The sequence below is a fragment of the Anoplopoma fimbria genome, chromosome 14 (genome assembly GCF_027596085.1).
Source record: "Anoplopoma fimbria isolate UVic2021 breed Golden Eagle Sablefish chromosome 14, Afim_UVic_2022, whole genome shotgun sequence".
NCBI classification, from domain to species: domain Eukaryota; kingdom Metazoa; phylum Chordata; class Actinopteri; order Perciformes; family Anoplopomatidae; genus Anoplopoma; species Anoplopoma fimbria.
In genome coordinates, this window is record NC_072462.1 from 9025209 (window position 1) to 9039018 (window position 13810).

Below are 13810 nucleotides of genomic sequence, written 5' to 3' on the forward strand. Positions count from 1 at the left end.
AAATATGGTTGTGGTAAGATTATGTTAGGAACACAGACTTTGCAGGTCAAGTTGTTTATGATAAAAGATGGTAGTCTTTGAAAGTCAGTTTATTGGTGAAGTTACAGTGCTTTCTGTATTAACAGCATAGTGGATCGGAGCACAGCTTCTCAGAATAACATCAAAATACCCAGCCCTGAATTGATCAGCACTTATTCTATTAAGCGTGACTAACAAAGTGCATGAGCAGCAAGCATCATGTATTTCTGTCCTGCCTTATCTACCGTTTGTCTTACAGTAATATTCCTTTGCAGTCGGGAAGGAAGTCTGAAAACCACCCCTCAACATGTAAATATTTTGATAATTTGGTCAAAAAAATGCCAATCCAGACCACCAGCCTTCAGTACATATATTTAATGATTTCTGATTTGTGCCACAACCACGATTATCGCTGGGTATTCTAATAATATGACACACAGGGTGGGACAAACTACGGTAACATAGTTTGTATTGAGCATGTTATGCTTTATGGCTTTCGGGTGCGTCCGGTAGTTGCCGTTTTTTTCGTACAGCCGCAGAAAATTACGTCACATTTGATAAAAAAAAAAACAGCAACCCAGAGAGCAGTCGTGCATCTTCCGCCGTCGATCCGCCTGGACAAGCACCACTACTCTTAAGCTCTTCCGAAAACACACCGTGGTATGAAACTGCTTTACATTCTTATTGAATTGGCCATTTTAAATAAACAATGTATCTAGTCCGTGCTTTCCAAGTTACCCTGTTCTGCTAATTTCATTAGAGTTTCCTGTCTGCTACGGGTTCGCTAGCTCAGTAGCTAACATTAGCTGCGCTCCTTTTGTTAAATGGTTACTCCAGTACGGTAGTTCAAATAACGACAGACTGCTTGCTAGTTTACCTCTAACGCTGTCTGTTGGTTAGACATGATCAAATGCATGATCAGTGTTGACATTAACGTAAGCCACCCTAACGAATGACACTCAGCGTGCATTGACATCAACCTGCGTTGCATTCAGACAAAATGGTTGATTAAACGTCGATTTAATTAACATCCGCTAGCATAACTATTGTGTTTTCTGTCTTGGCAGTGTTACGCTAACTGTATGATAATGCATGTTTAACAACGTCAGCGAACATAACGTAACGTTAACGCAGGGGTTTGTCAGGAGCTGCTAGCGGTGTCTGCTAGCTAACGGTAGTCCGCAAGGTACAATTTAAGAAACCAAATCTGATTCACTTGTATTCATTGAAATGGGTCCTCGGTCACAGTTTGTACATTGCGCGTTTGATTCAATGAATGAAATGCTACTGGATTCAAAATGGCAAGGTTATGTGGATGACTAGCTGCATTCTTGTCGGCCATGGCTGAATGGGAGCCGCCCAGAGCAGTTGAATACCTTTGGACATATGGCTCCAGCTGTCGGGCCTCTTATTGCTTTGCAAATATTCAAATGTGGACAGTGTCACGTTTTATGCATTTACACGTGTCCTCTGGTGGATATATTCTCAAATACATGAACAATTTGTGAGACTGTGTTGTATTGTCCTGTAGCGAGCTTAACGTGGTTTTAAATAGCGGGTCCAGGCTGTGAGAGGACTCTGCCTGGGTCGCGTATAGTTTGGTACGGAACGAAGTGAGATCAGGTTAAAAAAAAGAGCAGGATGTGAGATAACGCTAAAGCGCTATCTCACACCTCTGCCTGACTGTCCAGGAAGCTGGCTTCGTCAGGGTGGTGCCAAGTTCTCCACATACCAGCTGCCCCTACGCTCTTGAGAGGGATTCAGATAGAAAGCTGCAGTAAACTGGCTACAAACACAATGGGAATTAAAGGAGTACCATAGTTATTGTTGAGAATCACATTATTAATCATGTAAACATTGTTTAAAAGAGCCCAGGCTTATAATTAAATGTGCTGTATCATTTTTTTATGGGTCCATGGATTTGACTGTGTTAAATGTATAGTCCAGAAATGTACTCATTGGATTGTCATGTCGGTGGTCATAACATTTAACATTTAACATTAGTTTTCTTAAAAAATAGTGTCTGAATAGTGTATTTAGTCTAGAGTTTGTCATTGTGCATGTACAATTTAAAATATTAATGTTGCATATCTAATGGGCCTGGGCCATAGCAGATGCTTTTGATGCAGTTCTGCCATGTGATAGGCATAGAGAGTTGCTTTATGATATGAGTATATACGTATTTATCAATCCATACATTGTTTTGCTGTTACAGTGACCTCAACTCTAGCTAGCCCCCTGTCAGCCACATGTAAAATGTCAGCAATAGAGAATAGGAGAGTAATATTGATCCAGACAATACATAATAAGCCTTTTATAAGCTTGTCAAAGTATAAACAGGACAGTTTTCACTGTCATAAGACTTGAAATTGTATGAGCAGAATCTAAGTAAGCTCTGGAGCCTGACCTCATGGGGATGTTGTACAAAAACATGGAAGCTAAGTGGGACAGCTCTTTAAACTGTACTGCCTAAAATACTTCCCAGATATTCCCAGGGTAGATTCTTGTTCCTCTGCAAGGTCTCATTTTATTCGGATGTTTTACATCATTACTTGATTACATGTCATTTCGGAACATGGAGAATATTGATCTATATATTACAACGGACTTGGAAAGCATTAGAGGTTCTTTTCCAAGTACACTATTCCTTTTTGCATTATATTTGTTTTTTCCCCCATTACTATTGCTCATTCCATTGTTAATTTGCAGAATAACTGGACTTGGTTCCAGCCAATGTAATGAAAAATGGACCGATCATAATATTTAGAACAAGTAATGCATGTAATAATATTGATAAAAGAGCACTGAAGGAGGGTGGGGTCAGTTGTTTCCGTTGGGTCAGCTCTGCAGTCATTTGTAATGAAGCTCTCTGGGTTACTCCTGAGTCATATTGATAACTCGCAGCGTTTGAACACAGCTATAAAGCCTAGATTTCTACACTGAATACACACCTATGTATTTCTCTTCTTCAAACTCCCTCTCAACCAGTATGTATTTTTCACTATAACTTTAATTTGACCATGACCCAAATATAAAGTAGCCCTTCCTGGTTCTAGGGCAGTCAGATTGTGCACTGGGCCTCCAGTTACTACAGCCTGCTTACTCATTCTACTGCTGGCCTGAACTGCTTTCCAGACATTTTAAGACAGTTTGAATGGAACATCAAATATACAGTGATTCTTAATGCATAGACTGCTGAAACACTATCATGATGAACTTCAAACATAATGCTTCCTGTGAAAGCATCTTCCTATTCTGACTACCTACTGCTGATGGCCTCTTAATGATTGTGCGATCAATGTTATGCCCCTACACAGACTGACATGTCGACCGATACTAAACCCAAACTCAAGGTAACATCCATGTTTGTCTCACTGTACTTCTGTGTCTTTGCATGTGTCTGTATGTCTTTCAGTTTGTATCGGAGAGAAGATATGAGAGAAGTGTTGGCCAGTGATGATGTTGTTTTACTGAGTAATGGGATGGGAGAGAAGTGGAGGGAGGAGCATGGGTTACGGAGCGGAGAGAGAGACGCATGGGCTGGGCTACATCTTGGCTTGCTATTTTGTACAGCGTAGTCACTGCAGGTGCAATGCGTCTGTCAGTGCTGCGGAGTAGATGAGCCTTCGCTTCTTCAATATCTAAAAGACCGTTAAGGAGCGTACTACCGATGTTCACATTGCTACAGATTATGACTTCGTCACAGATGTAGCCTTCTGATCAGCCAAGATTCAAGAAAACCTGAGGATCCAGACTAAACATATGTGTGTATGATTTAGTTTTGCACTATTTCTTTTTTCCATCCTGTCAAACTACCAACGCAAGTATTTCTGTATGAAAATGTCATTTTTGATTTAATTTGAATGTCATAAGGATTTGGTAAGTGACTGGTGATCTGAATTGTGCATGCGTTGGTCTGTGTCTTTTCTACTGAGCCAGGACCATCCTGACTTATTAGTGAATAACTCCAGATAAAAACAGATTTTTACTGCATGTCTTCTGTTATTGTGATATTCTTTGCATGGAAATGAAAGTGTTATCTTACCTAAAGTAGAATAGACTAAGCTATAATGCATTTTAAAATCTGACGATGTTTTTTTGCTTGAGAAAACATTGAAATCTTATACCCGCTAGTTATTGGTCTAATAGAAGATGTGCAACTGACTGGGAAAATATTAACAGCTTGTGTTTGCTAGGATTACTGATCTCATTAGTGTTTTTATAACCTTAATGCAGATTATATTTGTATAAACTGAATTTCAGATATGGGGTTAACACTAGCAGTTGGTAGTTAAAGGCTACACATTTGAATGGCTAACAACAGTTGCTTTAAATTGAAGATTTAGCTATTGGTTAGTGTCGACTTGTAGATCACATATAACTTCCTAAAATTCCTCAGATGTGACTACTTGGATGAACTCATTCCCCTGAATTTGAGTAAGTAGGTATTTTTCTGTCTGGCAATGCTGGGAAGCAAAAGGAATGACACTCAGCTGCAGGTTCTACAAAGTTTAGTTTAAGGAGAAGAGGTGTTGTAGCTTTAATCTTAGTCCTCACTCTCTGTCCCTCAGTAGGGACATAGACTTGGTCTCATGAGACTCTCCCATTTCCTGCAGATTACTTCAGCTTCCATCCTCTCGGTGTGGCGTCAGTGTGAACCCTATTCATAACACATGGTTCACCATAGTAACTGGGCGCTGCTAAGTGAATGACTTCATCCACTACTCTGTTGGCCTTTGAAGATGATTTAGGGAGGGTCAGTGCAATCTATGAAACGATTGGAAACATGCTGTGTTTTCTGAGACGGGGTCTCATGTCAGGGTGTAGCCTTGCGTCATGGTAACACCGCCCAGGATACTTGACACTCTCTGTACTTAGTTAACGAGCTCCATCTATTTATTTAGTGGAATGTATTCAGATTGGTGTTTACGCTGTTTTGAATCAGAGAGGCAGGTTTTTATACACATAGCATTTAGTTGTAAGGGTTTTGATTTATTTTCAGATTAGGACCTTGTAAAAGGATTTTAATGAATAATCCGGGTAATTCCTATTCTATGTAGGCAACGCAACAACAGGCAGCAGTTGTTCAGGCTATGAGGTAGCTAAGATAGCCAGGCCATATTTCATTCTGCATTGCAGGCTCTGAGAGAAAACATTTGAATCACAGAATTTATTGATTTCTATTTCAGTTGCGCAGGTTTTTTTGAGTAATTGTTTCAGCTACTGCTTTTATTGCCAAGTCAGCTCAGGGAGAACTAATATCCGTCGATATAGAAGACAGGATATTTTTTGCTTTATTGCTCTGCTCCTTACGCACACTTTTCGGCATCTTTTCCAACCAGAGAGGCGGTAATAGTGGCAGTACCTTTGCATTGGCTGTTTCTCTCCGAATACAGTGGACTTTGGATGGTGATGACTTTGAAAGTCACATGTTGCTGGCAGAGTTCCAAGTTTACGACCAGCATTACATTTTAAATATGCCTGTAAGGAGGAAGAAAGGGTTTATATATCTACAGCCATCAGTGGAATAGATGCCAGTAGTACTGCCGGCTGATATCAGTGTGTGTGGGTGTTTCCCGGAGAGAGCAGAAAAAATATACCCCCGCAGAGAAGCAGTGAGGTGAAGAGAGGGAAAGCTGTTATCTACTGATACAAGATGGGAGGAAGTGCTATCAGCAGTTGCAGGGCTGTATTTAGTGATGTCACAGATCTCTATGGCCATGTTTATACTCGGCCCGACATCGTGGCGCGGGCCTCCCCAGATGATGCCTCCGCTATGAGGATGACGTAAAGCTTAAAGTGTAGTTTGGTGCAGTATTCTCGAAAACACCAGCGAGCATACAAACGAAACAGACCAAAAATGCAACTCCTCAATGCTGTGAAGTAATTGTTATCCGCCGCAAACACCTATCTCATCTTAATGGAATATTTTATTTCCTTTAAACAAGCTCTGTAAGGAAACAAAGGCTTTATAAAATCATGAGACTAATTAATAGTTAAAGTGAATTCATTGTTATCAGTATTTGTTGTAGCCCTGCGCACAGCAAGTTCGGAGTGCAAGACGTAGCGCCGCAACCGCTTGCAGAGCCTTGGTGCTCGACACTAAGGCAGGCATAAAACCCCCTTAACTAGCCCTGCTCTGATGCTGGTTTTCTCATTTTTCAAATCTATACAATTAATGGATTCATTAAAGTTATTCCCATTACTATCAGAATCTTTATTGAACCAAACATCTGTTTGACCCTCTTCCCCCTCAGTTAATAAGATATCTCCTAAAAGACTAGTCATCTTCACAATGAGTGACAAACAGTGTGATAGTAACTTCACATTACTTTATGTCATATCACTTTGAAAGAACAGTAATGTAATTGTGACAGATTTCAGCTTAAATGGACATTTAAAAAGAACGAATAAAATAAAAGTTAACTTTAATAACAGTGTTCTAACATCTAATATGATTAAAACCAGTAGACACTGTAGGGTTCTGGCAGTAATTGTGAGGCACAGTACTGTCTAAATAAATGTTTGCTCAGTAAAACCTTTTCAGGGACCAAAATGAAACTATATACATTTGCTGAAGACTGCAACACAGTTCATAGTGTTCTTTGAAAGCTGTTAAACTGGGTTTGTTAAAAAATAAAGGTCCTTGTGTCATGACAGTTTGGGTGGGCACTGATTTCATAGTGGGACTGGTAAGGGCAGGTTCCAGGTAGATTTATACAAGCTGGCAGTGTTGCATTGATATTTGGCTTTGTAAATGTCACCCCCCTCTTTTCCAGAGTTCTGCGTCTCATTTTTATCAAACGGGCGTGAAATTTGTTGGGTTTTGTTGATTGTGTCAGTCGGACCACCGCTGTGTGTGTCATCAGTCCTCTTCTACCTAAGTGCTGCTGAGAGTTTTGTCTTTTGTCGTCACCTTTTTCTCTTTTAAAAAGTCCCCATGTCCAGGGTCCTAACTATAAAATGTGTTTTGAATGTTTTCCAGATTCAGTTTTCGTTTCTTCCAAATTCCGTGTTTTCATTTAAAATGTATTAAAAATGAATATCCAGGAATTTGATGTGCTACAACATTGCACTATTTTTTTATCAAAGAAGGTGCTTCATTACAGTTTTTATTATCGACTCCCACAATCTGTCAGTGTTTTCAGCATCACGTTGCAATTATTGTTTCAGCCATGTAGCAAATGGATCTTTGCGAAGGAGTGAGGAGGTGAGAGAGAGAACTCCTGACCCAAATAATACAGGGATGTGTCACCTTAAGATGTTAAAGTTAGGTGAAGTGCCAGTTACATCTGTCTGTCACCATTTTCTGACATCACTCTGCAGAATGAGTCCGAGCTCATTCAGTTAAATCCCTGAGAAGCTCTAAGCTCTCTGTGAACTAGGACAAGCTAGGAGGTGGGGGAGGGGTGCTGGCTAACATTCTGGACCATCACTTTTTGAAGCAGTGGGTTGCTGCCACTAATCGGCTCACAGTATATTTGGTGATTCTATATTGGTGTGTGTGTGTGTGGGGGGTGTTTGTGTCTGTATGGGTGTGTGTGTGTGTGTGTGTGTGTGTGTGTGTGTGTGTGTGTGTGTGTGTGTGTGTGTGTGTGTGTGTGTGTGTGTGTGTGTGTGTGTGTGTGTGTGTGTGTGTGGGATGCTTTTCTGGAAAGCTAATGGTTCCTCTGGCTCTGGTTAAAAAGCCCATTTAACTGCACTGCTGACTGCCCTAATCCTCCTATTGAGTGTAGATATGGACCAGGAGACTGTCTCACGTAACCCCCCCCCCCCTCTTTGTCTCACTATCTGCTACATCAACAAAAACCCACATTCATCTACATTAGGCCTGACGCACTTCCCTGACCCCGCACTCAGCTTGGACATCAACTATTGTGCTTGGGGTTTGTTTGACCTTGGCACGGTTAGACACATCAATATCCTCTCATTTACCCTCTATGTGTTTGTCTGTTTATGGGTGGAGTCTGGCACAGAAATAAAAAAAATGGTCCTTAACTAAGCAGTAGTTTTAAATTTCTCACTGGTACAAGCCACCAAAAATGCAATCTGGTAAAATCACCAACGTTCACACTGTGATTAGTTTCACTAATAGTTGGTTCCTTTTTGAACTTCTGAATGGTTTTCATTGCAGCTCTTCACACTGTGCCTCCCATATCCCATCGCAGAAATGAAGCTAGTATGAATTCCTGTTCAAGATCATGTCTTTTTCAATAAGGTTGCTTGCTAGACTTTAGCCAAATTGTTAGGCAACACTGACTGTGGGGCCAGAGGCACAGTGGACACAGAAGCTGAATGCAGCGATCCCATTGTGTATTGAAGCCTAGGCACTGTTCGCATGCATGTGGAATTTCCGCCTCCCCACCCCCGTTTGGCATTTCACTTTTTCAGCTGCTGGCCCCTCGGTTGCTCAGCTTGAGACAGGATGGGTTTTTGTTTGGCAACGAGTTTTGTCCTTTATATCCTGCCTCATAGTTCCAAGCTTTGTTCCAAGTTATTTCTTTAAGGAGTTCGCTACTTGCATAAAAACATATTTAAAAAGACTCTTAAAATATATTTTTATATTGTCAACTTAGGCCGGGTGACTGTTTGGTGTTTTAATGCTTGTTTGATCGAACGCGGTCCTATCTGTGCACATTTTGTGACATAATAACAGCTTGTGACAATTTTTCTTATCATGTATAGATTATAGACCGACACAAAAAGCCTACATTTAGGATTTATTTTTGGAGGGGGGGTCACTGATAGCTGGAAGTCTTTTTTTTAAGCAGTTTCTCTGTTCCTCAGCACTTTGTATGTCTTTGTGTGTGTGGAATCCACACACACAAAGACACACTGTGGATGTGTTAGTCAAAATTGGCTAACAATGACTTTTATATAAACACATAGGTTTGAATTTCTATTTCTGCGCATTACATCAATGGTATCCTCACTGGCTGCGGGTGTCATTTCCATTAAATATCACAATATAAGTGTGTGTTTTCTGTGTAAAAAGTACAAACGTTGGAACATAGCAAGCAGCCTTCTACTCCTGGTTACATCTCAGTCTGATCTCGAGCGCACCGCTGATGGGTACTTGGTTTGTTCACCTGCACCAGAAGTGCATACCTGCTCGCTTGCCAATAGGAAACGGCACTCTCTCTTCGGTTGAGTTCTTTGCCATCATCACAGATGTTGTTGAACCGCGCAAGCAGAGAATAGACAAGACAGACAACGAAACTATCGCAAGCCGTCCACATTAGCTATAGATGTTCTGTTCAGAATGGACAGCCGGTCCCAGTGTCTGTGTAGCTCTCAGAGCCAATTAAAGAGCAGCCAAGAAATCTCCCTTTATGTAGTCATTGTTAACCAAATAATGTAAATACAATACAATCATTAAAAAAAGATTATGCTTATACTAACGTATTATTGCTGTGATATATGTTCAGGACTTACTTATGGTTCTTATCATGGTTTGTTTCCAGAAAATGGACACCGCAGGGGTCAAAGTGCTGGAGACAGCTGAAGACATCCAGGAGCGCCGACAGCAGGTACTGGATCGCTACCGGCGCTTCAAGGAGCTGTCCATTATGCGCCGAACAAAGCTGGAGGACTCTTACCGCTTTCAGTTCTTCCGCCGCGACGCCGACGAGTTGGAGAAGTGGATCCAGGAGAAGCTGCAGATTGCATCTGATGAGAACTACAAGGACCCCTCCAACCTGCAGGTTGGTCCCCTATTTTCATAAGAATATACATACACACAGTATATTTCGGATTTGTTTTTTACATCATATGTCTCTTCTTGTGAACAGGGTAAGCTGCAGAAACATCAGGCCTTTGAAGCTGAAGTTCAGGCCAACGCTGGGGCAATTATCAAACTGGACGAGACCGGAAACCATATGATCAGCGAGGGACACTTCTCCTCTGAGACCATTCGAGTAAGGCACCCAATGATGTTTGTGGTCACCCTAGTATGCATATGCATATATCCTGAATACCCTGTCCACTGTTAAACCTGCTCCATCTGATTCAGTCCTACACGCCTTACCGGACACAACAAAGACCCATAGTTACAAGTGTAAATATGGGGGAATATATACAAGTAGGTGTTGAGTTGCTGTGGACCTTGTGTCATGTGACTCTTGAGTGCTGTGAAAATTCTTCCAGAGCTGGCTCTTCGTTGAAAGCTGTCCCTTCTCGGGATTCTCTTGTAAGGAAATGGACTAACAATTTCATTTATTTAAGTAATCTTTCATATGGGTCGTCTCCCAAAGGAATGGTGCTAGTGGATTTCTTTTTGTTCCAGGTGGTATCTGTAAACAGATGTCCTCGCATAATATATACCTTTAAAACTCAAGGACCCCCTTATTATATTTTAGATACAGGTGGAAATTTGTATTCATTATACCGGGAAAACTACAGTGAATGTATATCTTATGTTGGAGTGGAGATGTTTGCTCACTAGTGTTTTGCCTTTTTTTACACATTTTCATATTTCCTTCGCCCTTCCTCTCCTCTGTGCACTAACGTTAAAAAAAAATACTCCCCCTTCCCTCCTGTGCACTAGACCCGTCTTGAAGAGCTGCACCGCCTCTGGGACCTTCTGCTGCAAAGGACCAAGGAGAAGGGCATGCGTCTCCTGCAGGCCCAGAAACTGGTCCAGTACCTGCGAGAGTGTGAAGATGCCCTGGACTGGATCAGTGACAAGGTCACAGTCAAAAACCATTGCTGATGTGCAAAAATAGTGCTTCTTGAGTGGACGAACATTTCATATATTTCTGTGTTTTTGGGGTAATTTTAGCAACTCTAAGTTTACATCTAGCCTTTGGCAGAATAAAGGAAAGGAAGGCTGTTTTTCTATTGGCTTTTTAGCAGCTCTAGTAAAAACACACATAGGATGTCCTGAAACTAATTTAAATAGCTTTCAGACGTTTTACTTAATGTAATATTTGCCTCAATGTTTTTCATCTACATCCACGTGTAGGAGGCCATGGCCACCTCCGAGGAGCTGGGCCAGGACCTGGAGCATGTGGAGCTTCTGCAGAAGAAGTTCGAGGAGTTTCAGACTGACCTGGCTGCCCATGAGGAACGTGTGAATGAGGTGAACCAGCTGGCCGCCAAGCTGATCCAGGAAGCCCATCCTGAGGCTGAGCTCATAGTTCGAAAGCAGGACGAGGTCAACGCGGCCTGGCAGCGCCTGAAGGGCCTCGCCCAGCAGAGGCAGGGCAAGCTGTTTGGGGCTGCTGAGGTGCAGCGCTTCAACAGGTAAAAGAAATGCACAGCCTTTACTCACTTAATTTATGTTTCTGCTCAAGTATGGACCCTTATCTATCTGTCTTTGTTGATTTAAACACAAATGGTTTTAAGACACAATGTAAATACAAACTTGTGTGTTTGTCTCCAACAACAGGGATGTGGATGAGACCATTAGTTGGATCAAGGAGAAGGAGCAGCTGATGGCCTCTGATGACTTTGGTCGTGACCTGGCCAGTGTGCAGGCCCTGCTTCGCAAACACGAGGGGCTGGAGAGAGACCTGGCTGCCCTGGAAGATAAGGCAAGGAGATGCTTTACCAAATATCACCATAAATACAGCACAGAAACCTGGTACAAACCTTTTATTGTCTCCCCTCTTTCTCCCCTCTTTCCAGGTCAACACACTGGGTGGGGATGCAGAGCGCCTACAGCAGACACATCCACAAAATGCCACACAAATCCATCTGAAGAAAGACGAACTCGTCACCAACTGGGAACAGATTCGCACTCTGGCCGCTGAGCGCCACGCCCGCCTAAACGACTCCTACCAGTAAAATACCAGACACAGATTGAGTTCATATGGTCATGAAAAACCTGAAAAAGCCATGGAATTTGAAAATAGAAGTTTCCAGGTCTAGAGAAGTTTTAGGAATAAATAAACCCTTAAAAGTCATGGAAATTAGCCCAATGGGTTTCAGCTTAGATCGGCTGAGAAAAATCTATAATGTCTAAATAAAACATTAATGTTCGGGCAGATCAGTTTCATCCCTTTAAATTGTATTGTTCTATGCCCGGAGTTACGTCAGACTTCAACCTTTTATTCGTACTCTTCATGTTTGCACAATGGTTTTAGAGAATGTATGGTCATGAAAAGTTGCTGAATTGTGGGCGTGGCTCCATTTTTGTGTGTGTATTCAACAGAGAAATCTTTAATACAGCACTTTCTCAGAAAATTTGACCACAGACATCAAGTTTGTAGTATTGCAAATATATGAATACGGCTGTACTTTCATTAGTGGTCCATAGGCTTAGTCTCCATTGTTTACCCCTTCAGCAATAGACAGGGACTTAACAGAAAATATACCTCCTACAATTAAAAGGTTCCAGGCTGTTGTGAAAAAAGTAAAGAAAATACACATCAGGGAAAGGGTTGCTATGACACTCTGTGATTAGATTAATCTGTGTCACAGTAGTCCTTTTGAATTTGAGGTCCAGTATTTTTTACTGATCAGGAATCCATCCAACAGGGTTTTTTATCGTGTTACACCAAATATCAAACTTTTTAATATTCATTTTAGGTAAATTCACTGTTGTCATGTATTAAAAAAGTAATCAAAATGATAATCAATAAATTAGTTGTCAATAAATTGACTAATCAAAAAAGAATCGTTATCTACAGGTTAGGTGTGGCCCTACACTCTGTTCTACTCTTTCTCTCCAGAACTCATCAATCCTGCCCTCTTGTGATCTATCTTTAGTCTGCAGCGTTTCACTGCTGACTTCAGGGATCTGACCAGCTGGGTGACAGAGATGAAAGCCCTGATCAATGCTGACGAACTGGCCAATGACGTGGCTGGAGCTGAGGCTCTGCTAGACCGCCACCAGGAGCATAAGGTAAGGTCTCTCGGGTCCAAGGATCTTGGAATTGACCACCAGTTTAGCTTTGCCCTTTTTTTTTAAAATGCAACATTTATTTCAAATGTAAAAATCAGCAATGTAAGGTTGTCTTTTGTGTGTCCCAGGGAGAGATTGATGCTCATGAAGACAGTTTTAGAACCACTGATGAAGCTGGCCAGGCCCTGCTCAATACAGGACACTACGCGTCTGAGGAGGTCAAGGAAAAGGTTGGACTATGAAATCATCCAGACTGTACTCTGTCTTTAGTGTGGTATTATACCTATCTATAGCAGCACACCAACATGTACCATGTGTTACCATTTTACATGTTTAGAATGATGTGTTGTGTTGTGTGTAGCTGGGCATCCTTGCTGAGGAGAAGGAGTCTCTGCTGGAGCTGTGGGAGGTTCGCAGGCAGCAGTATGAGCAGTGCATGGACCTACAGCTATTCTACAGAGATACTGAGCAAGTTGACAACTGGATGAGCAAACAAGAGGTAACATGGCACGCCGACTGACAGCAAAACTAGAGTTGGGTGCATTTCCTGTTTTGCCGGTCCTATCTGGTTTAACAAGCTGGTTTAAAGTTTTTCTGCCGAGTCTAGGCCGTGTGATATGTGTATACCAAAAATTTGGTATGCCAATCCAGTCTTGAAGCTTAATATTAAACTGGTTTAAAAGTTTTTACACCTGCCCGACTCTAGCCAAAAACTTTCTTCAGGATAGAGTTGCTCCAGTGAGTTTTGTCTAGTTGATATGATGAACCACTTTTTAATGTTGTATGTGGATTATTTAGGCTTTCCTCCTGAATGAAGACCTCGGTGACTCCCTGGACAGTGTAGAGGCGCTGCTGAAGAAACATGAGGACTTTGAGAAGTCGCTTAGTGCCCAGGAAGAGAAGATCACGGTATGTTTCTCAAGTTTGTCCACTTATACAATTCAC

General features: G+C 41.6%; 1 protein-coding gene across 6 annotated transcripts in view; it reads left to right on the forward strand.

Moving 5' to 3' along the window:
- Positions 1 to 594: 594 nt before the first annotated feature.
- Positions 595 to 13810, forward strand: part of sptan1 (spectrin alpha, non-erythrocytic 1) — a 36401-nt gene continuing 23185 nt past the window's right edge. For 5 of the 6 annotated variants that reach the window (XM_054612560.1, XM_054612563.1, XM_054612564.1 and 2 more), the window contains exons 1-11: positions 595 to 678; positions 9483 to 9722; positions 9810 to 9935; positions 10565 to 10705; positions 10982 to 11262; positions 11408 to 11552; positions 11647 to 11801; positions 12730 to 12865; positions 12994 to 13095; positions 13227 to 13364; positions 13664 to 13774. In XM_054612560.1, coding sequence (XP_054468535.1) covers positions 9486 to 9722; positions 9810 to 9935; positions 10565 to 10705; positions 10982 to 11262; positions 11408 to 11552; positions 11647 to 11801; positions 12730 to 12865; positions 12994 to 13095; positions 13227 to 13364; positions 13664 to 13774 — 1572 coding nt within the window. In that variant the 5' untranslated portion in view covers positions 595 to 678; positions 9483 to 9485. Of the gene's footprint in view, positions 679 to 3754; positions 3783 to 9482; positions 9723 to 9809; positions 9936 to 10564; positions 10706 to 10981; positions 11263 to 11407; positions 11553 to 11646; positions 11802 to 12729; positions 12866 to 12993; positions 13096 to 13226; positions 13365 to 13663; positions 13775 to 13810 lie in introns of those variants that run through there. The other variant, XM_054612561.1, reaches the window with a different exon arrangement.